This window comes from Malaclemys terrapin, chromosome 13, assembly GCF_027887155.1.
Source record: "Malaclemys terrapin pileata isolate rMalTer1 chromosome 13, rMalTer1.hap1, whole genome shotgun sequence".
Lineage (NCBI taxonomy): Eukaryota > Metazoa > Chordata > Testudines > Emydidae > Malaclemys > Malaclemys terrapin.
Window position 1 is genome coordinate 448775 of NC_071517.1, and position 27333 is coordinate 476107.

The 27333-nt window shown below is 44.5% G+C and overlaps 2 protein-coding genes across 2 annotated transcripts in view; one reads left to right on the forward strand and one right to left on the reverse strand.

Annotated features, from left to right (window-relative positions):
• The window catches only part of CENPX (centromere protein X), a 9593-nt gene extending 3122 nt beyond the window's left edge, over positions 1 to 6471 (forward strand). Inside the window, 3 exon segments of the mRNA XM_054046818.1 lie at positions 4807 to 4860; positions 5417 to 5505; positions 5712 to 6471. Of these exon segments, the coding sequence (XP_053902793.1) occupies positions 4807 to 4860; positions 5417 to 5505; positions 5712 to 5726 (158 nt within the window). The 3' untranslated portion in view covers positions 5727 to 6471.
• Positions 6472 to 9032: 2561 nt separating this feature from the next.
• ASPSCR1 (ASPSCR1 tether for SLC2A4, UBX domain containing) overlaps positions 9033 to 27333 on the reverse strand; it is a 78622-nt gene continuing 60321 nt past the window's right edge. Inside the window, exons 13-16 of the mRNA XM_054046931.1 lie at positions 13410 to 13461; positions 11929 to 11998; positions 11374 to 11561; positions 9033 to 10152 (exon numbers count right to left, since the gene is read on the reverse strand). Coding sequence (XP_053902906.1) covers positions 10139 to 10152; positions 11374 to 11561; positions 11929 to 11998; positions 13410 to 13461 — 324 coding nt within the window. The 3' untranslated portion in view covers positions 9033 to 10138. The remainder of the gene's footprint in view (positions 10153 to 11373; positions 11562 to 11928; positions 11999 to 13409; positions 13462 to 27333) is intronic.

The following is a 27333-nucleotide window of genomic DNA, read 5'->3' on the forward strand; positions in this document are numbered from 1 at the left end:
ATTATCTAGACCATCCCTGACAGGTGTTTGTCTAACCTGCTCTTAAAAATCTCCCATGGTAGAAATTCCACATCCTGCCTGGACAATTTATTCCAATGTCACAGGTTAGCCACCCCTGCTCTAGGATGTTTTTAATCAGGCCTTTGTGACTTGAAGACATCTAAGTTGTCTAAGTAATTTGTAACTTGTTCTTTCCCTATTTTTGCCTTTGATTCTACCTTATTTTCACTGGCATTCACTATGTTAGACATCCAATCGCTCCTAACCTTTTTGGTGAAAACAAAAAGTCATTTAACACTTCTGCCATTTCCACATTCTCTTATTGTTTTTCTCCCCTCATTGAGTAACAGGCCTACCCTGTCCTTGCTCTTGCTTCTAATGTACTTATAGAATGTTTTCTTGTTATCCTTTGTCTCTACTCTACAGTAGAACCTCAGAGTTACAAACACCTTCGAATTGGAGACTGACCGTAACTCTGAACAAAAGGTTACGGTGATTCTTTCAAAACTTTACAACTGAAGATTGACTTAATACAACTTTCACACTTTACTATGCAGAAGAAAAATGCTGCTTTTAGCGATCTTAATTTAAATGAAACAACCAGAGAAACAAAAACAACAAAGAGTCTGGTGGCACCTTAAAGACTAACAGATTTATTTGGGCATAAGCTTTCGTGAGTAAAAACCTCACTTCTTCGGATGCATAGAGTGAAAGCTACAGATGCAGGCATTATATACAGACACATGGAGAGCAGGGAGTTACTTCACAAGTGGCGAACCAGTGTTGACAAGGCCAATTCAATCAGGGTGGATGTAGTCCACTCCCAATAATAGATGAGGAGGTGTCAATTCCAGGAGAGGAAAAGCTGCTTCTGTAGTGAGCCAGCCACTCCCAATCCCTATTCAAGCCCAGATTAATGGTGTTGAATTTGCAAATGAATTTTAGTTCTGCTGTTTCTCTTTGAAGTCTGTTTCTAAAGTTTTTTTGTTCAATGACAGACTTTTAAATCTGTGATAGAATGACCAGGGAGATTGAAGTGTTCACTTACTGGCTTGTGTATGTTACCATTCCTGATGTCCGATTTGTGTCCATTTATTCTTTTGCGGAGGGACTGTCCGGTTTGGCCAATGTACATGGCAGAGGGGCATTGCTGGCACATGATGGCATATATGACATTAGTGGATGTGCAGGTGAATGAGCCCCTGATGGTGTGGCTGATGTGGTTGGGTCCTCTGATGCTGTTGCCAGAGTAGATATGGGGACAGAGTAGGCAACGAGGTTTGCTACAGGGATAGGTTCCTGGGTTGGTGTTTCTGTGGTGTGGTGTGTAGTTGCTGGTGAGTATTTGCTTCAGGTTGGGGGGTTGTCTGTAAGCAAGGACTGGCCTGCCTCCCAAGGTCTGTGAGAGTGAGGGATCATTTTCCAGGATAGGTTGTAGGTCGTGGATAATGCGCTGGAGAGGTTTTAGCTGGGGGCGAGAGCTGAGGAAGCGTTGTTCTAAGTCAGCCATAAAAATGTTGGCATACTGTGGGGCCATGCGGGTACCCATAGCAGTGCCACTGACTTGAAGGTATAAGTTGTCCCCAAATCTGAAGTGGTTGGGAAGTGAGGAAACAGATTGACAGAGCAAGACGGGTACCCAGAAATCACCTACTACAGGACAGGCCCAACAAGGACAATAACAGAACACCACTGGCCATCACATACAGCCCCCAGCTCATTCACCTGCACATCCACTAATGTCATATATGCCATCATGTGCCAGCAATGCCCCTCTGCCATGTACATTGGCCAAACCGGACAGTCCCTCCGCAAAAGAATAAATGGACACAAATCGGACATCAGGAATGGTAACATACACAAGCCAGTAAGTGAACACTTCAATCTCCCTGGTCATTCTATCACAGATTTAAAAGTCTGTCATTGAACAAAAAAACTTTAGAAACAGACTTCAAAGAGAAACAGCAGAACTAAAATTCATTTGCAAATTCAACACCATTAATCTGGGCTTGAATAGGGATTGGGAGTGGCTGGCTCACTACAGAAGCAGCTTTTCCTCTCCTGGAATTGACACCTCCTCATCTATTATTGGGAGTGGACTACATCCACCCTGATTGAATTGGCCTTGTCAACACTGGTTCGCCACTTGTGAAGTAACTCCCTGCTCTCCATGTGTCTGTATATAATGCCTGCATCTGTAGCTTTCACTCTATGCATCCGAAGAAGTGAGGTTTTTACTCACGAAAGCTTATGCCCAAATAAATCTGTTAGTCTTTAAGGTGCCACCAGACTTTGTTGTTTTTGTAGATACAGACTAACACGGCTACCCCCTGATACTTGACAACCAGAGAAACAGTTTCCTTACCTTGTAAAATCTTTTTTTTAAACTTTGCCTTATTTTTTTAGTAGTTTACGGTTAACACAGTACTATGCTTGCTTTTATTTTTTTTCTCTGCTGCTGCCTGATTGCATACTTCCAGTTCCAAATGAGGTGTGTGGTTGACTGGTCAATTTGTAACTCTGGTGTTTGTAGCTCTGAGGTTCTACTGTAGTTTAATCTTGTTTTTTGCCTTAGCCTTTCTAATTTTGTCCCTACGTGCTTGTGTTGCTGTTTTATATTCATCCTGTGTAATTTGACCTAGTTTCCACTTTTTGTTGGTCTCTTGAGTTTCAGATCATTGAAGATCTGGTTAAGTCAGGGTGGTCTCTTACCATACTCTATCTTTCCTACACAGTGGGATAGTTTGCTTTTGTGCCCTTAATAACATCTCTTTGAAAACTGCCAACTCTCTTGAACTGTTTTTCCCCTTAGATTTGCTTCCCAGGAGATCTTACGTACCAACTCCCTGACTTTGCTAAAGTCTGCCTTCCTGAAATCCATTATCTTTATTAAGCTGTTTTCCCTCCTACCATTCCTTAGAATCATGAAGTCTACCATTTCATGATCACTTTCACCTATGCTGCCTTGCACTTTCAAATTCTCAACCAGTTCATCCCTGTTTGTCAAAATTAACAGCCTTTCCCCTAGTAGCTTTCTCCATCTTCTGAACTAACAGATTGTCTCCAATACATTCCAAGAACTTGTTGGATAATCTGTGCCCTGCTGAGTTATTTTCCCAATAGATGTCTGGGTAGCTGAAGTCCTGTGCATTGAATGATTTTATTTGTTTAAAAAAAGCCTCATTCACCTCTTCTTCCTGGTTAGGTGGTGGGTAGTAGACCCTTACAATGATATCACCTTTCTTTTTCACCCCCTTAATCCTTACCCAGAGACTTTCAACAAGTCTGTCTCCTATTTCCATCTTAACCATGGTCCAATGTGTACATTTTTAATATATAAGGCAACATCTCCCTTTTTTTCCCCTACCTGTCCTTCCTGAGCAAGCTATACCCTTCTATACCCATACTGTATTCCAGCCATGTGTATTGTCCCACCACTGTGATGCCATCTATGGCATAGTTCTGTTTATTAACTAGCATTTCAATTTCTTCTCGCTTATTCCCCATGTGTGTCGCATTAGTATACAGACCTCTAAGATACTGATTTGATTTCCTCCCGGTGTTCTCTTGTCTCTCCCTTATCCCGGTTATGACAGCCCATGTTACCCCCAGATTCTGATCTTTCTCCCAGGTCTCCATGTTCTGGACTTAGCTGTGGGCTTTTGTCACCTTCCCCATCAAACCTAGCTTAAAGCCCTCCTCACAAGGTTAGCCAGTCTGTATCCAAAGATGCTTTCCCCCCTCCTCATTAGCAGTCCTTCTTCCCAGAACAGCATCCAGTGGTCAAGGAAGCCGAAGCCCTCCTGGTGACACCATCTTCGCAGCCAGGCATTCATTTCTAGGATGGATCTCTCTGCCTAAGCCCCTACCCTTGACCAGAAGGATTGAAGAGAACACCACCTGCGCTTCCAACTCCTTTATCCTTACTCCCAGAGCCCTATAGTCACTTCTGATCTGCTGAGGGTCATACCTTGCAGTATCATTAGTGCCCACATGGGATAGAAGGCAGAGGGCCAGATGATCCTCAACAATTGCTCCATAATGTCTGATGTGGGCCCCTGGCAGTCAGCATGCCTCCTGGGATGTCATGTCAGGCCAACAGATGGGTGCCTCTGTCCCTCTCACCAACCACCACTACACTGTTTCTTCCTGGGAGCGGTGGCTGAGATCCTCCTAGCCTTGGGGGTACATGGCTTCTCCTCTTTCACATTTGGGGTTGATTCTTCATGGCTCATTGGCAGAGCAGCAGAACAGTTCATCACTATGGTGGGTGGGCTGGGAATAGGGGTAGAGCACTGCCTGCTGCCAGAAGTAACTAGCAGCCAGTGTGCTCCCTGTGACAGAGCCATATCCTCCTTCTCTGGTGGCATGACAGCAGTCCTCTCTAGCTGGATAGTTTCCTCAGCCTTTGACGTCTCTGTATGAATACTCTCAATGAATTCCTCTTGGGCACGGATGCTCCTAAGCCTAGCCATCTCCTCCTGTAGCTCTCCTACCTGCTTCCTGAAAGATTCCACCAGCAGATACTTTTCACACTGGATAGTCCCCCCAGCCTGGCTTTCTGAGAGTGGGAAATGCAAGCCATAGTGTCTGCAAACCCGCACCATATGTGGATGCTCTCAGTCAGAATTAAAGTGGGTTAGTTTAATTTACTCAAGGGATTTGGCCAGGAGCAGATGGGAAGTTTGTGGTGGAGCAGGGACTTGAACCCAGGTCTTAAGTTCCAGGAAAATGCCGTAAGCTTGTGCCCATCCTTCCTCCTCCTGTTGCATGTCTTCTGATAACGCCACTTTCCTTTTCCTCTAGTCAGCAGTGATGCTTTGCTGCTAATGGCAGAAATGCTGAATGTGTTTGTTCGAGGTAAGTGCTTAGAAGCTGTCCTTTTATTCTCCATACTTGTGGTCGTAGATTTGGGTCAAGTAGAAAAGTTGTGGCAGTTCTGGCAAGGCACTTTGCTTGTGATTTGATGGAGCTTTTCTAAAACTTCCCTCCAGGAAAGGTAATCTTCCATAGAGCTGCTCTTCCTTGGGGTAGTCCAATTAGCAAATCCAGGCTGCTGTGGCAGGACCGTGTAAGGAAACGAGCCTGTTCTGTCAAGTTGCAGGCACCTCACTGCTAGGCAATTGTACCCTCTGCCTGTGGAATGGCCTTTCTACCTTGCTAGGTGCCACTCCTTGGTGCAACAGCACAAGCCAGTGTGGGTGAAGAGGAGCCAGCTATCTTCTCAGCTGTGGTTGTATAATGCCACGAAAGACTCCATTTTACACAAGACTGGGATGCTAAAATCAAGAGGGATCTTGAGAAAGTGCTTCCCTGTGGTGCTGTAGGTGCACCCCAAAATCCAGCCCTATTAGCTTAGGACTTCCTTTTCCACACCTACTTGTGATGTTTGTCTTGTCTTGCATGTGTGGTGCAGAAGCTGCAGCTCGCAGCACACGGCAGGCTCAAGCCGAGGACTTGGACAGGGTGGATATTGAACACGTGGAGAAAGTGCTGCCACAGCTGGTATGTAAAGTGTAGTTCAGCTTCCCCTGCTAACAGGATAAGGATGTGGGCAGAGGCATCTTAATCCCCTTCCTTCAGGGGGATGTTTGACTAGTTAGTAATATCCGTACAGGGCTGCTGGGGACCCCACCGATGTGTTAATGACTAGTTTGGAACGGCCTCTTACTGTTATGAGAACTAAAGCAGCTGCTGCTCTCTCCTTACAGCTTCTGGATTTTTAGAGGCCTGATCAAGCAGAATGGGATGCATCAGCTGCTAAGAGGAGAAAGTCCTGACCTGGGAGTTAATCTGATACCGAATGTCTGGACTGGCATCCTGTTTTACTACGGGGATGGGCATTGTTGTTGCTTCACTATGCCCTGGCCATCTTGCTGCAGTAGCAGCTGCTTCCTTACCCCTCTCATCTGAGCAGAGCAAGCCCTCAGCAACTGCAAAGTAAGATGCCATTCTAAAAAGGATGTTGCACATTTTGATTGTTGTAAACCAAATGACTATTGCAGGGCATCTTGCCCTCAAAAGCTGGGTCCCATCCTGCTCCTGCAGTAGCAGTTTGCAGTTCACAGCCCAGAATGAATAGCATGGCCAAAGCACTGCTACTTTCTCTACCAGTGAAAGAAACAGGTGCCACTCTGTGGAAAGAGTGAGTGGCTGGAAACCTTCCTCTAGCTGTGGGCTCTCATCACCTCAGCAGGCTGCTATGGCAGGGTTTAAAGCCCAATTCCATGGCTGTCTGAGTAGTTTAGTTAAACAGGCGCTCAGCTGAAGGTCTGTGCCAAAAGCAGGTACCTGATCTTTGTTTTATAAATAAACAGTGCGTCTCCCCCACTACTTTCCAGCATTCCTCCAGGGCAGTGACATCAAAGAGTGCTTAGAACCTTTTAACTGTTTGATATTCTTCTCAGAAGCTGCTTCCCTCTGCTATAAATTTGTTCTCACAAAGAAACATCAATAAATCAAAAATAAGTCTCCCTGGCTCAGGCTTTTCACTGCAATTAATCATCGAAAGTCAAGTTGCTTCAAAGACTTGTTCAGCTTCCCCCACCCTCATCTCTAAATCTTCACAGGCGAAAAGGAAAACTCTTAAAAAGGGACAGAATAACAAACAGCATGTGTGAGAATCCCACATCATGGGACAGCGTGTCCCCTTTGCCAGCAGAGGAGAGGGAAGCTATGAAATAAGAAACCTTACACATGTAGGCAGGACCTACACTGCTGAACCTGGCTTTGTTGGGAAATATTAGGCCTGCTGCTGCAGAAGCAGCTGACACCAACATGTCTGAGAACGAGCTTTCCCGTTGCTTATTGTCTTTTATTTGTGGGGTCCATTGTGAAAAGTGGTAGAGATTTCCCAACTGCCCCTGGTAGCAGGCAAGGAGTGGATTGGCCACTAGCACTGCTCTCCCCCATTCAGGCTATGACCACTGGTGATATGATGGGGGAAGCTTTGGTTGCCTCCTTTGTATGTTGATCAAGGTCTGCAGATCATAGTTCTACAAGCACCAGGCAGGTTGAGGCTTTATGAAGAGATTACTAGTAGAGGTCAGGTCAGATGATGCTTATCTAATTCATCACATGCTAAGTAATTCATGTATGACTCTGCTACTGTGTATTAGGAACAAGGACTCCACATTGATTGCCCTGCTGGAAAGCCTGCAGTTGTCAGTGCGTAAGATTGTCTCAGGGCCTAGCTATGTTTTTGTAGAGAGCACTTGCTGTTTCCATGGAAGGAGAAAGGTATGTTAAAGATCCAGCACACACTGCACTGTGATGTCACTTCCATGAGCCAGCAAGAAACTGACAGCTGTTTTGTAAGTCTACTTCCTTGTGTGAAGCAGGCTAAAGATAACCACAGAAGTGGAGGTGTGTAACTGGTAAGGCCAATCTTTAATGGTGGCTGCCAGCATTAACCAACCACTCTATGAACAGAGGATGAATTTGTTTGGTGACTGTTGAAGGGGGCAGCCTTTCACCATCCTACTGACCTTGCACAGGGGGCAGAGGCTGTTAGACAGACAAGCTTGGGCAGAGAATTGGCTGAATGAGGTAATGTGCATAATTAGCACTATGAAGGCTGGCTCCTATGGCCTAGAAGCCAAATGCCACCTGCTTCCCAGTGGCACAGCCCATTAGTCATAGTGTAATTGGAGGAGCAAGAGTTACCTTGACTCTAGGAATCCAATTAAACCCAACACTTCCTGGGGCTGTTGCTTACCTAAAGTTACACAGAAATTGTGCTAGGACGTTAATGTCCCTAAGCTTGGTAAAGTAGCAGTTAAGCTTCCTTGCTGAAGCGCACACACCATCCCCCAGATTAGGCCAGCAGCTCTAGCCTCTCACCCCAGTCAGTTATTAACCCAGATAATGCCCCAAGACCAGCTCGTTATTGCTGGTAGAAGGGATAATGGAGAAGCCTTTAAGATTTCAATAGGAAGATACAGGACACTCTTACAGAGCAAATGCCCTATCAAAGCACTTTCTAACTAGCAGTAAGGCATGTCTCAAGGAATTGCTGCCACTTGCCAGCCCAACAGTAGCATTTGATCACAGCTGTAGTCTCTAGAAGAGATAAAGGAGGATCAGTGAAATCAAAAGGGATAAGTGGTGATGGGAGCTCTTATCAGCCAAGCTTCTGTTATCCATTCTATGGCTGGTTGTGTCAAGCAACATCGGCTCATACATGCTACCCATGCAGAAATAGCATGAGTTAACTCCCTGGCCCCAGATGTGTGTCATGTGAAGCAGCTCTGTCCCTCAGCCCATCGCACAGTACACCCAGCACATTAAGATGGACTATTCCACAAGCTATGAAAGAGCAACCTTCAGCACAGTCCCAGAGGAAACAGCAACGTAGAAGCAGCTCTAGAATAGGGCACAGTTGGAAGGAAACTCACCAAGCACCTGGCCAGAAAGGATGGATTCTGTTATTAAACTGGTTAAGCCTAAAGTAACAATTTTAGAATTAAATTAGTTAGTTTAATCCTTTTCATCTCAGTGGAATCTTGCTATAGTTTCTCCCTTGTGCAACTCCTCCCGTGCCTGGATGAGTGGTTGTTGTCTATATGAGAACATTTACTATTTAGAGCAGCAAATAGTCAATTCCCCAGTGCTGCAGCACACATCCTGTCTGTTCAAGTTTGGGTATCACATAAGAAATCAATCTTCTCTCCCTTACAGGCTGCTCCCTCAGTTTTAGGTTTCCTTTTTCCTCTTCTACCTTTCTTTCATTGCTCCCCCTCCCTCTGATGTTCATCAAAGCATTTGGGAGCATGTGGAAGTAATTAGACCTGAAGGGAAATGTTGGCCAGTCTGGGAGACAATGACAAGTGCCAGGAACTCTGGGTGCCCCTTTCAGCCACTTTGAAGTTCATTCAGATGGTACAAAACTCAGTTTTGCTTTGTTGAGAAAAAAAAAAACGGGGGGGGGGGGGCGCGTCAGGCCCAATGAATAGGGAGCAGGTTCCTGTGAACTGATAAAGAAACAGAACAGTAGGGAAGAAATACATTATCAAAGAGCCCGACAAAAAGCCTCCTATGGCCACTCTGCTTTATTACATCTACAAATTGTGGAGACACACACACAGTTCAATGAAAAACTCTGTACAGGGAAAACAAATGGTGAGAATTATTACCATAACACAGTAACTCTGTCCAACTGGAATTACTGGACTATGAAAAAACTTCAAATAAAATACAGCAGCCTGGATATTGTGGCACTACAGACCTCATCTCTGTGGCAGGCACATTTCTAAACCTTAACTTGCATCCCAACCGTGCACATGCATGCAGCAGAGCAGCACTCATACTGCAAACAGCAATTCCATTGCAGGCAACATCAAAGCCAAAGAAATCAGCAGATGGAGAGTCAAATGAAGAGACCTTTCACTGGAGTTTTGCTCTCATTAGAGGAGTAATGAATTATGTTAATTATGTGTAATGGAAATAAAACAGCTCAGTCCAGAGGCATATTCCTTGGGCATGCCATTAATAGATACCTACATTCTTTATTAACAAGACTCCACCAGTGGAAAACAGACAAGTACAGTGAACCAGGAAGTTCTCACCAAAAACCACTCAGTAAATTGTGAGTTATCAAAACAGCTCCTGCAGGACAACCAGCAGCTGCAGCCACTGCCACACCATAGGGACAAGCCAAGCTCTGGGCAACACTTTACAGCTGTAGGTGAAACTGATTTCAGCACTAAGGTCTTGTTCCGGGTAGCAGAGCAGCCACACTGCTTTACGTAACCACTGAAGACAGAAATTAGAAGACTTGAGTGTCAAACACCTATAGAAGCAAAGTCAAGAGATGGCTAGGAAGAATTCTCTCTGCCTGCTCCTTTCAGATTACATGCATGCAGGACACCTTGAGTTTCTCCTGATCCTGCTTTTATTGCCAGGCAGACAGTGTTACAACACATGGGACTTTGTCTGCTCCCAACAAGGTAGAATTAGCAACATGAAATAGCTATTCTATTTTATTTTTCTAAGAAATAAATCATGTTGTTCAGGTCTCTCCAGGACCACCAATGGTTTATTACAAACTTTGTAGCAGTTCATATGGAAAGAAGTGCAATTGATTCTGCTGCTTCTCAGTCCAGCCAAGTAATCTTGCAGGCCCAGCACCTGGAATGTTTCATCTCTTCCCAGCTGCAAAAAGAAAAAAAGAAAACATAAGGAGGGGTTTATAGCACTTATCAGAATCCTGTTAGAGAGAAAGGGTGAGGGCTGCTTCTCCAAACCCTACCAGGGTCACAGGGGCCTGTCCTACATCCTCACCCAATAATGTGATGACCTAGCTGAGGCCCTGAGCACACTGGGCTCCACTCTCCAGCTGTACCCACGTGGTATATTTATAGCACTTTAGCGCAGAGCTTGGTAAGAACTGAACAGTGGAGCCTACAACAACAGTGTGACTTCCAGGGCAGATATGGCTACCCCCTCCATTGCCAGACACACTGCTATCCACTCCTACTTGGCTGCTCACAGCCCTCTCAACACTGCTGATCTCGGGCAGGCAGGACAGGTGGTTAACATCTTCACTTCTTGCACTACAGACTTTAACCAAATATTCCCTACAGGGAAGAGAAAGGTTCTTCACCCAGCATGGGAATGCATCATGCATATTGCTTCTGCAGACTCCCAGGTACCTGCATCAACAGCCAAGAGTCATTCTAAAGGCGTTCAGCCATATGGGAGCAAACGGACTAAACCACAGATTTGCTATTTCCACAGTTACTTGATGCCCTACTTTAAGCTTGCTGGAGCACCTGCCAGAATCAAATGGTAAAATTTTAATTTCAAAAGCTATTATCAGCTCTCAGCCAGAGATTTTAGCTCTGCTTTGGGTTTTTTGGAAGGAGAGGAGTGGAGGGGGTTGGCTACAAAAATGTTAGATGGTCTTTCTGAACTCTGATGACCCATTGTGTGTGCGCACATAATTCAAGAACCTCTCTTCCCATTCACTTCATGTCCCAGATCTAACCTATCATTTTGAGACAGAAATTGATACTGTGGATTTTTGATAGAAATTCGGTTGCAATCTTAATTACAGATTTCAGAGCGATGGCCACTGCTCCATAGCAATAAGCACTAACAATGAAGTATTAATGATAGAATTTTAGCAAGACTGCACAATCAAGGCAAAGGGGATGGTTCTGAGATAGATGGTGCCAGCACACGGAAACAGCCCAAATAGCTTTTACGGAGGTCTGGGGCCTTTCCTTATCACAATTGGGACATCAGATCCACATCATGCCCATCAGCAATTCAATTGAATAGTTCTGAGATCACAAGTCATGGCAGTTGACTCCTGCAGTGAGGCTCTGCAGAGCAGGGAGGGAAAGCTCTCCCTCTGATCCCAGATGATACCTGGCAGCTTCAGCCACTTTGGTACTTTTTCAGGGGGGCTTCTCACTGGCTGTGACGCTTCATTGGCTCTTGTTGGTTCTGGGTTCTCTGCAGTTCTTTTCCCATCTGTCTCCTCTGGCCCAACTGGGGGTGGAACAGCTGTTTCTGAAACTGGTGGAGCAGAAGGGACTATTGATTTGGACAAGCCTCTGAGAAGAGAAACAAGAAAGCAGAATGAAAGCAAGATTTTCCCACTGGTCTCCACATACCCAGCCCAGTGATTCATCAGGTCCAGGCCTTGAAAGGTTAATCTTCACTCCAGAAGCAAAGGCTTTAGGGCACATACCAGTCGGTAAGCAGAAGATCTTCCAGCTCCTGCCCGATTTAGCAACAGACATGCATCCCCATTTGAGCAGGGTTCACCAAGCTGCAAAGTCGTCAATAAGCCTGAGAGCAGGGGAGGTTTTTTCTGGTGCCTGTAGGTTCTGCCCCTCTCCACCAGGAGAGGTGTTGATTCCACCCTTCCCTTCCCACAAATGCCCACTCACATTAGGTAGCTTTGCTCACAGTCCCTACCTAGCTACTAGCAAGTCAGCCGTGGAAGGGGACACTGCGGACTCCAGCAGTTCTGGTCTCAAGTAACAATCTGTAAAACAAACCCAAGCACATACATTTGTTAAGATAGTAACATCTGCCAACCTGCTGACACTTTTACTGCAGCACCTCAGAACCACGTAGCTCCAGCTAATCCCCTTGTGTTTGCTTCAGTGAGTTTCTTCTGCCTTTTCCCAATACAATAGCCAACATTGTTAGCCACTAGGTGGTAGTGACCCTCTCAAGCCATGCTGATTCCCACAAAACTTCTATCTTCTGAATATTCTTTGCCATTTCTAATCCATTCCTCAAAACTTGTGGTTTTCAGGCACTTGATCTCTGCATCTCAGAGATTATGTTCTCTCCCTTTACACCTCTAAGAGAGACAGACACTAATATTAACAGCAACACAAATACGTCAGAGAATCAGAGATTGTCCATCTCCACAGGAAGCCACAAGAGGTTGGTCCCTTCAGTGCTAATTTCTTGTTCTTTGTCTTGTTTAATTTTAAAGCAACGGGATTTCCACGCTTCCCTTCAGAGACCACCACTCCATGTTTGTCTACTGTGCCTACTCTATAGCCTAATAAATCTCATAAGAAATGCTTCCTGATTTACATTTACAATTATGTTAGTTAACTTGCATTAAACTGGCAATCAACGTAAGTTGAAACAGAACCAAGCTAGTCTAGACGAGGCCATAGTGATTCACAGTAGAGGCAGAGGCACTGGCAATGCAAGAGTCACATAAACCTCATCCCTTCTCCTACCAATGCCCCTCAACCCTGAGCTGGAAGTACCAACACTGGGGAAGTTCTCTCTCTAGGATACAGGAGTCTCTCTGCTGAGACTGCTAACAAAAGGAGCTAATTAGTGCTAATTGTGGGGAATTGTCTGCTAGGAATAGCACAGAGCTACTGCACCCCAGAGCTACTGCACTCATTTTACCCAGCCAAGGAGATTAATGATTTACACTCATTCCAACCTTAGACTGAACACAAACCAGTGCTGCCCATGCAAGGCTCCATATTCCACCCCCAAATACCTAAGCCATCTAGCCCTCCTGTCCTTCATTCCAGCGTCTCCACTCCTAGGTTTGTTTGGGATCTCTTGTTGGAGCAAAGGAGTTTTCAGGAGCTGGCTGGTGATATGGCTGGGAGGCAGACAGGGCTCTGACCTCCCAAGGGAGCTGGGGTGCCCGAGGACCCCAAGATGCACCTAACTGAGAGGGGGTCCTGTTGTCTGTGCCTGCAAGACCTGTCTTGGACTGTATTCCTGTCATCTAAATAAATCTGCTGCTTTACTGGCTGGCTGAGAGTCATGGTGAATCGCAGGAAGCCGGGGGTGCAGGGCCCTGAGTCCCCCCACACTCCGTGACAACTTTCTGAAGCCACGGACACGATTCATTTGGCTAACACACAGCAGCTGTGGAGCCAGCTGAAGAAGAGATGGCAGTAACTCACCTCTGTTCTCCTCAGATCCAAAGTGAATGACAGATGCTGGGAAGAGGTTAGCCTGAAACAAAGGGGAAAGAGATGGATGAAAAGGGGACAGGGCAAGCTGCAGGGTTGTCACAGCCAGCCAGCCAGCCTTGGACATTACATATACCTCTCTAAGGGAAACCCAATCTCTTCCCCAACCCAGGGTAAAGGCACTGCAGCCATGAAAACATGGGTATTTGCTCATCAACCCTCTCCACCCCTGAAGCACCAATCCCTACTGTAGGCAGCAAAGCCCCTTAAAATAAATGCAACTGTCTGAGTTGCAGGAGGGCTGAAACTGAACATGACAGCAGCTCGGACACTTCTTTGCCAGTTATGTCCTGGCTGCATCTTCTGGATCCCAGTTTAAAATAAAAGCAAATGCAAGCAGGATGGGCAAGCCAGTTTTCAGTGTATTGAGTACCATCTACACAGACTTATTTGAGGAACCTAGGTGGCGTTCAGTGACAGCCCCTGGAATCTGCTACTCTCAGTGATTTTCAGCTTAATTTAGAGACTTACTGACTCCCTGTGGGAAGCAGTCTCCCCAGGGGCCGTGCTCCACCCCATGTTTATACTGTCCCATTGGCATATGCAGAATAGACACCTTGTGGGCAAGCCTGCATCATGCCTCACTTTCTCTCTCTGTCTGCATTACCAGGGTCACCTGCTCTTCCTTCCCCTCCTTGAGAACCCTAGAACATCTCTGGCTTCAGATTCTGGTTTCACTGTTGCTAACAGCTGCCCCTTTCCTCTCCTGGAGGGAGCCTGAAGAGGCTGGGGATCAATGTTCCATTAATGCAAGTCAAAGAAGTTGTTTTACAGTCTGCCACAGAGACCAGCAACTATGAAACTAAGGAAATAGCAGTGCTGATTTGAGCTAGTCAGTGCGGGGGCTAGTCGCCGCCACAGTGCACCCCAATCCTAATCTTCAAGTCTCCCTTGCTATTCTAGTCCTGCTCCACAAGCCAGGCCTACAGTCCTCCACTCTGCTATTCTAGGTTTGCATCTCATTTAGAGAAGCTGCCAATCATACTAGAGAATGCTTAGCCCTTATTGAATTTTACCTACAGAGTGTTGTACAAACTTCGGCTTTTTTTTTTTTTTTTTTTTTTTTTTTTAAAACAAGTTGGGGGGTGATGTGGAAATAATGCATCCAGGTCAAGTTGTGGGGAGTAAGTGATTATAATACTGTCCTATTAGCCACAGATAAACAAGGAGCAATGTTTTCAGTTCATAGATATTAAGGCCAGAAGGGACCTTTGGCGCATCTAGTCTGACATGCTGTATATCATAGGCCAGAGAATTTCACCCAGTTACCCCTGTAGCAAACCAAATAACTTGTCTGACTAAAATGTATCTTCCAGAAAGGCATCCAGTCTTCATTTGAAGACTGCAAGAGAGGAAGAATCCATCACTTCTCTTGGTAGTATGTTCCAGTAGTTAATCATTTGCTGTTAAAAATCTGTTTTATTTCTAATTTAATCTGGCTTCGGCTTCCAGCCATTGTTCTACCTTTCTTTGGTACATGAAGGAGCTCTTTGGCCCCTAGTATTTTCTCCCGGAGATGGTATTCTTTCTACTAACCAAGTCACCTCTCAATCTTCTTTTTGATAAACTAAAGAGATTGAGCTCTAAGTCTCTCCCTGTAAGACATTTTCTCCAGCCCTCAAATTATTTGTGGCTCTTTTTTGTACTCTCTCCAGAGTTTCTGTGCCCTTTTAAAAAGTGGACAGTCTCAGCAATGCCATATGTAGAGGTAAAATCACTTCTCCCTCCCGCTCACTACTCCACAGTTTATACACCTAAGCCTGCATTAGCCCTTTTTGTCACAGCATCGCATAGGGAGTTCATGTTCAGTTTTTAGTTCACTGACTCCTAAATCCTTTTCTGTAGGCATGGCCTGCATTCTTTATTCCTAGGATGTTTGACCTTGCATGTAGCTGTATTACAATACATTTTGCTTGAATGGGCCCAGCTTACAAAGTGATCCAGATACATTGTATGATGGGCCTGTCATTTACCATTCTGTCAATTTTTGTGTCATCCGCAAATTTTAATCAGCAGTGATTTTATAATTATTTTCAGATTGTCAATGAAAATGTTGAATAGCATTGGGCAGAGAACTGATCCCTACAGAACCCCACTAGAAACTCCCCCATTCAATGAGCTACTTTTTGATACATCAGTTAGCCAGTTCTTAATCCATTTAACATGTGCTTTATTGATACTGTATGGTGCTAATTTTTTCACGGGACTGTTGTGCGGTAGTATGTCAAATGCTTTACAAAAGTCTAAGTATACTACATCTATGCAGTTACCTTTACCAACCCATTTGTAATCTCATCATATAATGAAATATCTTTGTGTAAAGAGCCATGATGGAAGGACGCTACTGCAATGCAAAGTCTGGCCACAGGAATGGGGAGATAGGTAGATTCCGACTACCTCTACTGAGAATGGCCCAGAGATCGGAGGCTGAATCCCCTTTGCCTTCTCTCTTGCCTCCTCCCGTCCCTTACTCTCAAGTAATTTCTGCTGCAGTGTAAAGACATTCAGTTGAATCCCTTGGATCTCACAAGACAGGAGACCCTAGAGGGCTCCAGAGAATGAAACCACATCTCAGCCACCTAGAAATGCCACAAAGGGTGAACTACTGCCAGAACTTAACTAACCAACACCCAAGCCAACATCCATCGTCAGGCAAAAGACCCTCTGCGGAAGAGAAAAGTGGAAACGTTGTCTGGTGATTACAGCACAAGACTGAGCCATGAGTTCTAGCCCTAGCTGTGACTAACAGCTATTTGTACCTCAGTTTTCCCCATCTTTAAAGTGGAAATTATTGTACCATCCCCAAGGAGGCAGAGACGGTTATTAGTGTGTGTAAAGCTCTTGGCGATCCTCAGCTGTAAGGTGCTAGAGATCAAGGGTTAGTAGAACGGCCATACTGGGTCACACCAAAGGTTCACCTAGCCCAGTATCCTGTCTTCTGATAGTGGCCAGTGCCAGGTGCCCCAGAGGGAATGAACAGAACAGGGCAATTATCGAGTGATCCATCCTCTGTTGTTCAGTCCCAGCTTCTGGTCAAATGTCTAGGGACACCCACAGCAAAGGGTTGTGTCTCTGATCATCTTGGTTAATAGCCATTGATGGACCTATCCTCCATGAATTTACATAGTTCTTTAATCCAGTTATACTTTTGGCCTTCACAGCATCCCCTGGCAATAAGTTCCACAAGTTGACTGTGCGTTGTGTGAAGAATTTCCTTTTGTTTGTTTTAAACCTGCCACCTCTTTATTTCATTGAGTGACCCCTGGTTTGTGTGTATTGTGAAGGGGTAAACAACACTTCCCTATTCACTTTCTCTGCACCATACAGAATATCATTAATTACTGACCTGTTAGTAATTTATTCATCGCCTCTTTTTTTTTTTTTTTAAATAAAAACAACCTGTATAGCCTGCAAAGTATACATTCAGATAATATCTTCAACTTTGTTTTCCTCCTCCCCGCCTTCCACGGTCTTTAATGCTCAACTCGTGTCATGTCATTTAGACAGCAAACTCTTTCGGGCGAGAATTATATTTACTGTATGTTCAACTACCTGGTCAAATGTCACAATAGGACAAACTGTAGAGAAGCAATTTCACTACATCTCAAAGGAAAGCTTCTTGGAACAGCTAGTTCTAAAGCACACAAGAGGAAAAGCTATTTTCCACTTAGGCCTAGGCCTAAGTAACATGCAGCATCTGGTTCAGTTAGTAACAGAGGGTGAGGCTCTTGGTAACAGTGACCATGATATAATTAAATTCAACATTGGGCAGTGGGGGGGAGAGATAAGGTACCAAAAACTAAAACAATGACACTAAAATTTCAGAAAGAAAGATCTCAATAAAATCATGGCATTGATCAAAAAGGCCCTAAACTTAAAAGCAAAGGAAGTAAAAAATCGCTAGATTTGGCATGGATGTCACTTAAGAAAACAACGGAGTCTCAGAAGGAAATACGTGCCACTGAACAGAAAGGGAAGCAGGAAGGCAGGACAGTCAGTCAGTCTCGTAAATAGTAAGAGGTTATTCAAGCCAAACAGTGATCCTTCAGAATTTGGAAAACTAATCTTTAGTGAAGCCAATAACAGGGATGTGTGAGAAGTAAATTTGAAGGACTAGACTTGAATTATAAGAGCAAACAGCTAAAGGAACAAAAATAAGCATCAAGAAATTACATGAAGTATATCAGAAGCAGGAAACTTCCAAAAGAAATGGTGAGTCTGGTAGATCACCAAGGGTTAAAGAGAGCAATTAAGAAAAATAAAAACATTGGCTGAGAAGCAAAATTATTTATTTGCGTCAGTCTTCACCACAAAGGATGTTGAGGAAGTACTTATCCTACCCCTGATTTTTTCTGGTAATATACATGAAGTGCTCTCAGAGTTGAGATGGCAGAAGAATAGGTGCTGGAGAAAACAAATTAAAAAGCAATGAATCACCAGGCACAGGTGGTCCGTCCAGGAGTTCTCAAGGAAGTTTTCAAGTTCTCATTCTGAAGAATGAGCTACTATCAAAAATATTAACTGGTCTATTAAATATAGCTACTACTGCAATATTGTACCTTTATTTAAAAAAGGCTCTGGGGTCATCTGGGGAATTACAGACCAGTAAAGACTTCCCTCTGTTTCTGGCAAATTGGTCAAAATGCTCATTACAAATAGAAACATAAAACACCTGGAAGATCACATGATATGGTCTAACAAGCATGGATTCTTCAAAAGAAAATCCTGTTTTACTAATCCATTAGAATTCTTTGCTGTGAATAAAGGAGAACTGATTGACATAATTTAGTCAAACTTTCAAAAGACCTTTGACAAAGTCCATCATAAAAGGCTAATAAAGAAACCAAGTTGTTGCGGAGTGAGAGGCAAGGTATTGTCATGGATCAAAACTGGCTAAGAGATGGGAAACAGAGTAGGATTAAATGGTCAGTTTCCATCATGGCAAAAGGTGAACAGCAGGACCTGAAGGGTCTGTATCAGGACTGTGGTGTTTAAAATATTTAGTAATGATCTGGAAAGAGAAGGGATTATCCCACATCTGCCTGCTGTGGGATTTCTTGAACCTTCCTTTGAAGCCTCAAATGCTGGCCATTATCAGAGATGAGATGTAGGCTAGATGGACTAGGGGTCTAATCCAATGTGGCAATTCCTGTATTCCTATGCATGTACAGCATGGAGCACAAAGGGCCCCCGATCCTGACTGGAACATCTGAATGCTACTTAGTATAAATATTTATTAAATAAAATTATTAACTTCTGGGAAAATGAAACGGCATCACCTATTTTCCTGTCCACAAACTTGAAATGAGAATGTGACCTTACAGCTCTCTGGACTGGGAGACATGAGCACACAGTGATGGTACTGGTGCCAGCATATAACACCAGGAAAGAGACACCCATCCACTAAGTCTGAGCTCTCTCCTAGCAGCCACGAATTTGTACAGCCTCAAATAGACATTTTAGCAGCAGGAAACATTTATTAGACCTTTTAACATTTCCTTTGCCAATCAGCAAGACCCAAGCTTGCCTGCTCCAGTCACAAAGGCAGCTCTCCGTAAATGTTGTAATTAAAAAGTACCAGACATGGTTAAGAAACCCCAGAGAAAACTCTTGTGAGAGCTTTGATGTCTCCGCTGCATTCGTCTGAAGGGATCCCACTATTTGGAAGGGGTGGCTTAGAAAGGAGTCCCCCGTCCGGCCCCTCCTCACACACAAGCCCCTTTACACACAACATCCTTTTCATGGCAGCTGTGACTTGGAAAATGAGGTTTTTGTAGCGTGTTAGTGTTGGAATTTTTTAATAACCTCCCCTCTCTCTTTTTCCCCTCCCGCCCAATTATCGTGGTGAATAATTAACATTCTGAAGGAGATAACTAAGCACATCTCAGAGCTCAAAGCCCTTTTAGTTCAAAGCCCTGCCCTTTTCTCTTCGTTTTCCGTTGCCACCACTAAAACTTCCTTGTCATTCAAGCTCTGGGCACACACATCAAAGCAGCATGTGGGAATGGCCCCAAGGGGTCAGAGAAAATTCATGGCAGGGCCTGTGAGTGAGGCACAAAGAGAGAGGGAGAAACAGACAGACACACTCAAACACACAAACACACAGAGTCAGAGCACGCCCCAGTAGGAACCAATACCCTATTTACTCACAAGCTGATAAATAACCCCAGCTCTAGATTTCAGGCTCCACCTCCACAACCACTTCCCACCACTGGCAAAACATCAGTCCAAACCCTTTTTATTGGAAGAGAAAAAGGAACTCGATAGCAGTTCACACGTGCAAAAAAATGTAGCCTCCTCCCCATGGCTTATTTTACCCCACACATCTTTTTCCTTCCTCTGGCTCAGCCATTACAGATTTCCCTCCCAATTCTTACCCATAATATATCCCTTTCCCTTCAATCTAGGTACAATATTAGGTCACTGATATAACCCTTTACTTTGCTTCCTACATGGTTCTCAGGTATCAGACCAATTTAATTTGAACCCTCAAGGTTGAGTACGATTCGTGGGTTAGAAGGCAGCATCCCACTAGCACACGAATCCTCCAGTCAGCCACAGGCAGGGCACATTCCATTGGCAGGGACCACGCTCTTTCAGTTATGTAATAGTCTTTAAGTCAGACTCAGATTTAACCACAGGAAAAATCCAGGTGCTTTGACATTGGCCATGGAATGTTTTAGCATAAAGATGGGGTGGTTTTAGTATTTGCTCAGTCTACGAAGGTGAGGGAAATCGAACAGTCCCAAAGTCACAGAACTTAGCAGGTCTCTCTCACTGCTAAGTGCTGCACCAATCAACAGTGTCAATACTTGAGTTTCACTCTTATCTCACTGGGCCGAATGTTTTCAGTGAACATTCTTGGGTCAACTCTCATTTTTTCATTTGAAAAGATGGAGCAGCTGTTTTGACTGCTTGAATCATTGTCGCCATGACTGGCTCCCTTCAATGAGTGCTTCGCTCTGCTCTTTCCTGAGTAATGCATCAAGAGAACAAGAATTCTCCAGACCTGCTGAGATCACAGTCTCCTTTAAGTTCTATGTTATATTAATAGGAATAGAGTCTCAATGGATCAGAAAAGATTAAAGCTCTTACAGTCCCAGACCAGGCTACATAGCAAGTAGAATCGAAAGCTATTTGAAACAAAATTTTAGAAACCTGCAATCAGTTGAATGAAAGGAATTCTATTATGAGTTAGTCATCTGCCATTTGCTGTTTTCCATATTCAAATATTACTATCCAGCAGCCCCATTTCTTTGCTGTGACTTCTGTCCGGAAGTAGAGTGCCAATGTGACTTGGGAAAGGGATTCTCTAATCCCCCAGATTGAGAATGCTGAAAATCCTTTACACAAGTTACGTTTCCAGGATACAGACATGTTATTAGTTGTACTGCAGCAGCACCTAGAAGCCACAACTAAAATCAAGGCTCCCACTGTGATACATGTTATGTATACATACAGTAAGAGACATCTTACAATATAAATAAAGACAGACAGGTTCTATTATCCCCATTTTAGAGACGAGGAACTGAGGCACAAAGATTAAATTACCTACCCACAGAAAGTGTGTGGCAGAACTAGGAATTAAACCCAGATCTCCTAAATTCCAGCCCAGGGCTTTAACCAAAGAACCAGCCTTCCTCTCCAGAAGAATCCTGGACAGTCCAATCCAGAAGCTAAAGAAAACCCTAGTCCTTGGGTCAATTCAGCAAGTGAAGCCATTGGGGCAGTGTCTCTAGGCAGGTTACATCTTAAAATCATAGAATCATAGAATATCAGGGTTGGAAGGGACCTCAGGAGGTCATCAAGTCTAACCCCCTGCTCAAAGCAGGACCAACCCCAACTAAATCATCCCAGCCAGGGCTTTGTCAACCCGGGCCTTAAAAACCTCAAAGGAAGGAGATTCCACCACCTCCCTAGGTAACCCATTCCAGTGCTTCACCACCCTCCTAGTGAAATAGCTTTTCCTAATATCCAATCTAGACTTCCCCCACTGCAACTTGAGACCATTAGTCCTTGTTCTGTCATCTGCCACCACTGAGAACAGCGGAGCTCCATCCTCTTTGGAACCCCCTTCTGGTAGCTGAAAGCAGCTATCAAAATCCCCCCTCATTCTTCTCTTCTGGAGACTAAATAAGTCCAGTTCCCTCAGCCTCTCCTCGTAAGTCATGTGCCCCAGCCCTTAATCATTTTCATTGCCCTCTGCTGGACTTTCTCCAATTTGTCCATATCCTTTCAGTAGTGGGTGGCCCAAACCTGGATGCAATACTCCAGGTGTGGCCTCACCAGTGCCGAATAGAGGGGAATAATCACTTCCCTCGACCTGCTTGCAATGCTCCTACTAATACAGCCCAATATGCCTTTAGCCTTCTTGGCAACAAGGACATACTGTTGACTCATATCTAGCTTCTCGTCCACTGTAATCCCCTGGTCTTTTTCTGCAGAACTGCCGCTTAGCCAATCAGTCCTCAGCCTGTAACAATGCATAGGATTCTTACATCCTAAGTGCAGGACTCTGCATTTGTCCTTTTTGAACCTCATCAGATTTCTTTTGGCTAACTCCTCCAATTTGTCTAGGTCACTCTGCCTATCCCTACCTTCCAGTGTATCTACTTCTCTCCACCACCACCCCCAGCTTCATGATGAAGTATGAGACACAAATAAGACCAGCTCTCAGGATCATTAAGAATTCTCTCGTGTGAGAGTTGGCAATGGCTGATGGGAGCAGAGCTAGAGAACTTCTGCAGTTGGAAAAGCATGGATGACATAGATAAGGGGTGGCTAGTAAGTACAATACATCAGGCTTACACCTGACTGTTTGCATAGTAATCCAAATTCCATGCCCTTCCCAAGTCCTGATGCCCCAGGAATCACGAAAAACAGCCGTGATTAAAATGAGCACCTTCCATAGACACAATGTGCATACAGCAGCTTCAAAATACATAACTTCAACATGTATAGCACACTCTAGTTTGAGTCATTTAAGAAATGATCCTCAGAGAGGCTGCTCTTCTCGACACCAAAATGGAAGGAAAAACATCCTGACACAGAGGGAGTGGCTGTGCTGCAATCTGCATGGTTCACAAAACTGGTTGAGAAGAAGGTCCTAAGAGGCTGCTATAACCACATGCAGTCCACGTACTTATTGTGTTGAAGGGGAATTTGCACATTCGCCATTGTTCAGTTCTCAAAGTTCAGGTGTTAATTTACATTCCAAGATGACTTGGCAAATTCTTTAGTGATTATCAACTGAAGTTAGATACAGAGAAGTCTTCGTAGTTCATCCACAAAATCAGTGCCACAGCTGCCATCACAGTATTCACATCCCCCACTATGGCAGGTTGTTCCCAACAGTCCGTTCTCTAAGCTTTACTAGTGTCTCAAAAAAAGATACATCATCAAGTCTCTTGGCATTATTTTTTCTCATAAAGTTTAAAGCTAGAAGAGACTACCAGATCTTCTAGTTTGACCTAATCTATCACAGGCCACTACCCGACTCCCATGCAATAAACTCAACAACCAAAATACTACAGCCCACAGGAGACTAAATTATATTCCACAGGCAGAGGAGGTGATTCAGTGCCTAAGCTTACATCTAGGAAAACTTCACATTTTGGGCCATCAGTCTAAGGATCCACCCATTACTGACGGCGCAGCCTTTGACTTAGAACTTCAGATCACTAATCACTCAATTTCACATGTTTAAATGTGAAGGCACTCAAACCATGGTGGTGAGTGTGGTACACAACATCCAGAAAGCCTTGGAACAGGGGGAGTCGGGTGTGACACTGCACCCCATATTCTTCAGTGATATGATTATGACATAATTGTAATGTAATTGTAATTGTGAAGTGTAATTGGAAAAGTTATGATTTGCTGAATATGAGTATCCTATTTGTATTCCTGTATCATTTTTGTGTCTGACGTTATGAATGGTGACTATGTAACTGTATTTCAAATGTAGTTACACCTGGGTAATGCCCACTAGACAAAATGCTTTAGTCTAGATCGGGGTAGGCAACCTATGGCACGTGTGCCGAAGGCGGCACGCGAGCTGATTTTCAGTGGCACTCACGCTGCCTGGGTCCTGGCCACTGGTCCGGAGGGCTCTGCATTTTAATTTAATTTTAAATGAAGCTTCTTAAACATTTTAAAAACCTTATTTACTTTACATACAACAATAGTTTAGTTATATATTATAGACTTATAGAAAGATACCTTCTAAAAACGTTAAAATGTATTACTGGCACGCGAAACCTTAAATTAGAGTGAATAAATGAAGACTTGGCACACCACTTCTGAAAGGTTGCCAAGCCCTAGTCTAGATAGTGGGTGGGGAAGGGCCTATTCAAGGCAATGAGCCATTAGGAAAAAACAATAGGCCTTAGGAGAAGCTTATCTCCCAGCTAGTGATCCTTCCTGTGATGGCTACAGACAGCCTCCAAGTAATGGTTGCTATGACTCTACAAGGACATGTGATCAGACCACATGACTCTAGACTCCATTTTAGCATGTCAGTATTTTTCCACAGACAGGTCTGGGAACCAAGCTTTTAAACAAAGGGTTCCTGCCCTATGCAAAAGCTATATAAGGCAGGGACTGACATCTTGGGTGGGGAGTAGGGTGACCAGACAGCAAGTGTGAAAAATCAGGACAGGGGGTGGGGGATAATAGGAGCCTATATAAGAAAAAGACTCCAAAAATTGGGACTCTCCCTATAAAATCAGGACATCTGGTCACCCTAGTGGGGAGTGAAGAATACCAAATGAAGACTCCTGGAAACATGCAAGGAACAAAGACTGAACTGGGAGAAGTGCTGGACGCAGGCTAAAGGGATCTCTAGCCTATGAATGAAACTCCTGGGGATTCCAAGTTATAAAGCAAGTGCAACTTGTGCCTGCTTCTATCATCTCTTAGGGTCAGAATCTGCTACTCATATCCAATCTATTTAGTATGTTAAGCTTAGTTTGCATTTTTTATTTGCTAGGTAATCTGCTTTGATCTGATTGCTATAACTTAATCACTTAAAATCTATCTTTTGTAGTTAATAAACTTGTTTTTGCTTTATCTAAATGAGTGAGTTGGAGTGAAGTGTGTGGGAATCATAACTCGGGCAAAGGCTGTTGCATATTCCTCTCCACATTGAGGGAGGGGGTGAATGTTATGACCTTCTGCTGTACAGTTCCCTGTGCAATGCAAGACAGTATTGGGTTTATACTCCAGAGGGGGTGAGCACCTGGGGAGCTGGGAGTTACCTTAACTGTAGCCTTTCTGTGCAGGGGCTTGTCAGAGAGCCTGTATGTAACTGCAGCTGGGTGTGTCCTTATCTGTATTATGCTGGTGAAAGTGCAGGCTGGAGGGCTTTGCAGCTTCTCACAGCAGTACAGTGTGAGAGGGAGTCCAGGCTGGTGGGTCAGGGGGCTCAGTGATATCCCAGTTCCAGGTGGCACCCCGGGGGGAACCAATCACATCAGGGTGTATGGGGCATTGCATATTATGGTATAAATGCCTAATTTAGAGAGATTTTTCCCAGTTAGACCAGCAGCAATGACCCATGAGGACACATTTTTGACTTGGTTTTTATTGCATATTTTAGTAGTTTGTACTCTGGAACACAGAAAGGATTTCAGGCAGTGTTCTCTATCCAGTACTTCTACTGCACATCCCCACCCTCCTTCCCCGCATCACACACAAACCCTAAAATGAATGAAAGAATGCTGCAAAAATATGCCCATTATAACTATATTGTTATTAGTACTGCAGAGGTTCTCAAACTGTGGTCCGCGAGCTCCATTCAGGTAGCTCGCAGATAGTTCCTTCTATGGTGTGCACCTGGGCGGCCGCACACGAGAGAATGAAGGGCTGCCCACCTAATTAGTGGAGCCGCACAGGCGTGGCTCCACTAATTAGGGGCCTGGACCCTAGAGAAAATGCACATGTAAGGTGAGGTGGTGGCCTTGGGGGGAATAGGAGGTGGGGGGGGCAGTGGGGTGAGAAGAGGGGGTAGAGGAAATTTGGGACTAGGGCGCCACAGAAAGAGGCAACCTTCTCCAGATTCAGGGCTGCGGCTGCCGGGGAGAGAACCCCCTCCTTCCTAGCCCCAGCTTGGGGGCTGCCGCAGTGGGGGAGAGAGGGAGAGATTTCCCCTCCTTACCAGCCCAGTGATATTAAAACATGAGTTGTGTGCTTTTATTTGTAGAACAAAAACACGTTTATTATTATTTAGGTTTTTTATAGAACACTTCTATCCAAAGTGCTTTACAATAGGTTTCAGAGTAGCAGCCGTGTTAGTCTGTATCCGCAAAAAGAACAGGAGTACTTGTGGCACCTTAGAGACTAGCATATGCATCCGAAGAAGTGGGCTGTAGCCCACGAAAGCTTATGCTCTAATAAATTTGTTAGTCTCTAAGGTGCCACAAGTACTCCTGTTCTTTTTGCTTTACAATAGTTAGCTAATGGTACAAACATTTGGAAAGATCATTAAGTGGTCCACCGAGACACTCAGCAATTTTCAAGTTGTCCGCGGGGAAAAAAAAAAGTTTTGAGAACCACTGGTTTACTGAATGAATTCAGAAGCTCTAGGATCAGTCAAGAGACTCCTGTCTGAGGGGGAACTTGCAGCTGCTAGGATGAGCAGCATTCTTTCCATTATATGATCTGACATTATTAGAGTGCCACAGGTCTGCTGGTAGTCTGATGTTAAAAGATTAATAAGAAAATGAGTGCTTCAAAGGGACACCATATAGATGCAGGAATCAAAGCAACCAGCATGAAATACTGCACAACACACCCCACCCCCAAACACAGAAACCAGTGCTTGGGGAAGCCAATGGATCAAAAGCTTCTCTCACAAGAGAGCAAAGAGCATCTCCAGAAAGGAAATAAACAGAGCCACAGCCAAAGGGACATTCTGCCTAAATAGCTCTTTCTTGTTTAATACCCAAGAATAAAGTTTCCCAACTGGAGGGCTGCAACCGCTGAGATGATACACTGAGACAAATATCAGCTGGCAGAGAGGTTTGAGGCCCATTAAACTTTATCAGATAAGGTTTGAATGTGCTATCTTGACAAGGCTGATAAGAAAGGGGATCCCAGTAGAAGGAGCATTCAGTGACCCCCTGCGCGGAGATCAGAAGGACATGGCCCCTGAAAATTAACCATAGAGCTGGACAGAAACATTTTTTAGCAGAATTTCTGTGCTAAATCATCTAGTCTGAGGAAGTCCTTAATGCTGCCCACAATGCCTATTTCCTCATTCCACCTTCTGGGTGCTGTCATCAGCTCCACAAAATCAGTGTAAATGACAGGCAGGCACAAAGCTTTATGGGTAAGGCTACATTTATGTCATGGAAGTCACGGAATCTGTGACTTCCAGAGACCTCTGTGACATTCTCTGCTTCATCCCCAGGGGCCGTGGGACTCCAGAGCCAGCGGGGCTCTGGCAGGGTTCCGGTGACAGACTCCAGGGAGAGCGGGGATGGGGGGGAAGGGAAGGAGACACCTCGGGCGAGCGGCTGGGGGTGTCCCGTTTTCTCTTTGGGAAATATGGTCACCCGGCAGCTCCCAGCTCTCAGCTGTCATGGGCAGAGGAGGAACCCCACAGCTCCCAGCCACCACGGTGGTGGGGGAAACCATGGAGACGCATCAGCAAAAATCACAGACAGGTCACTGCTTCCATGAATTTTTGCTTATTGCCAGTGATGTGTCCGTGACTTTTACTAAAAATAACCATGACAAAATCTTAGTCTTATTTATGGGTATGATTTGCAGCATCCAACAGGACAAGAGGTAGGTAAGAAGTAAGGATTTTGGGTAGTAATCTATCTGCCCAGAACATCCTGAACAGACAAGAAAT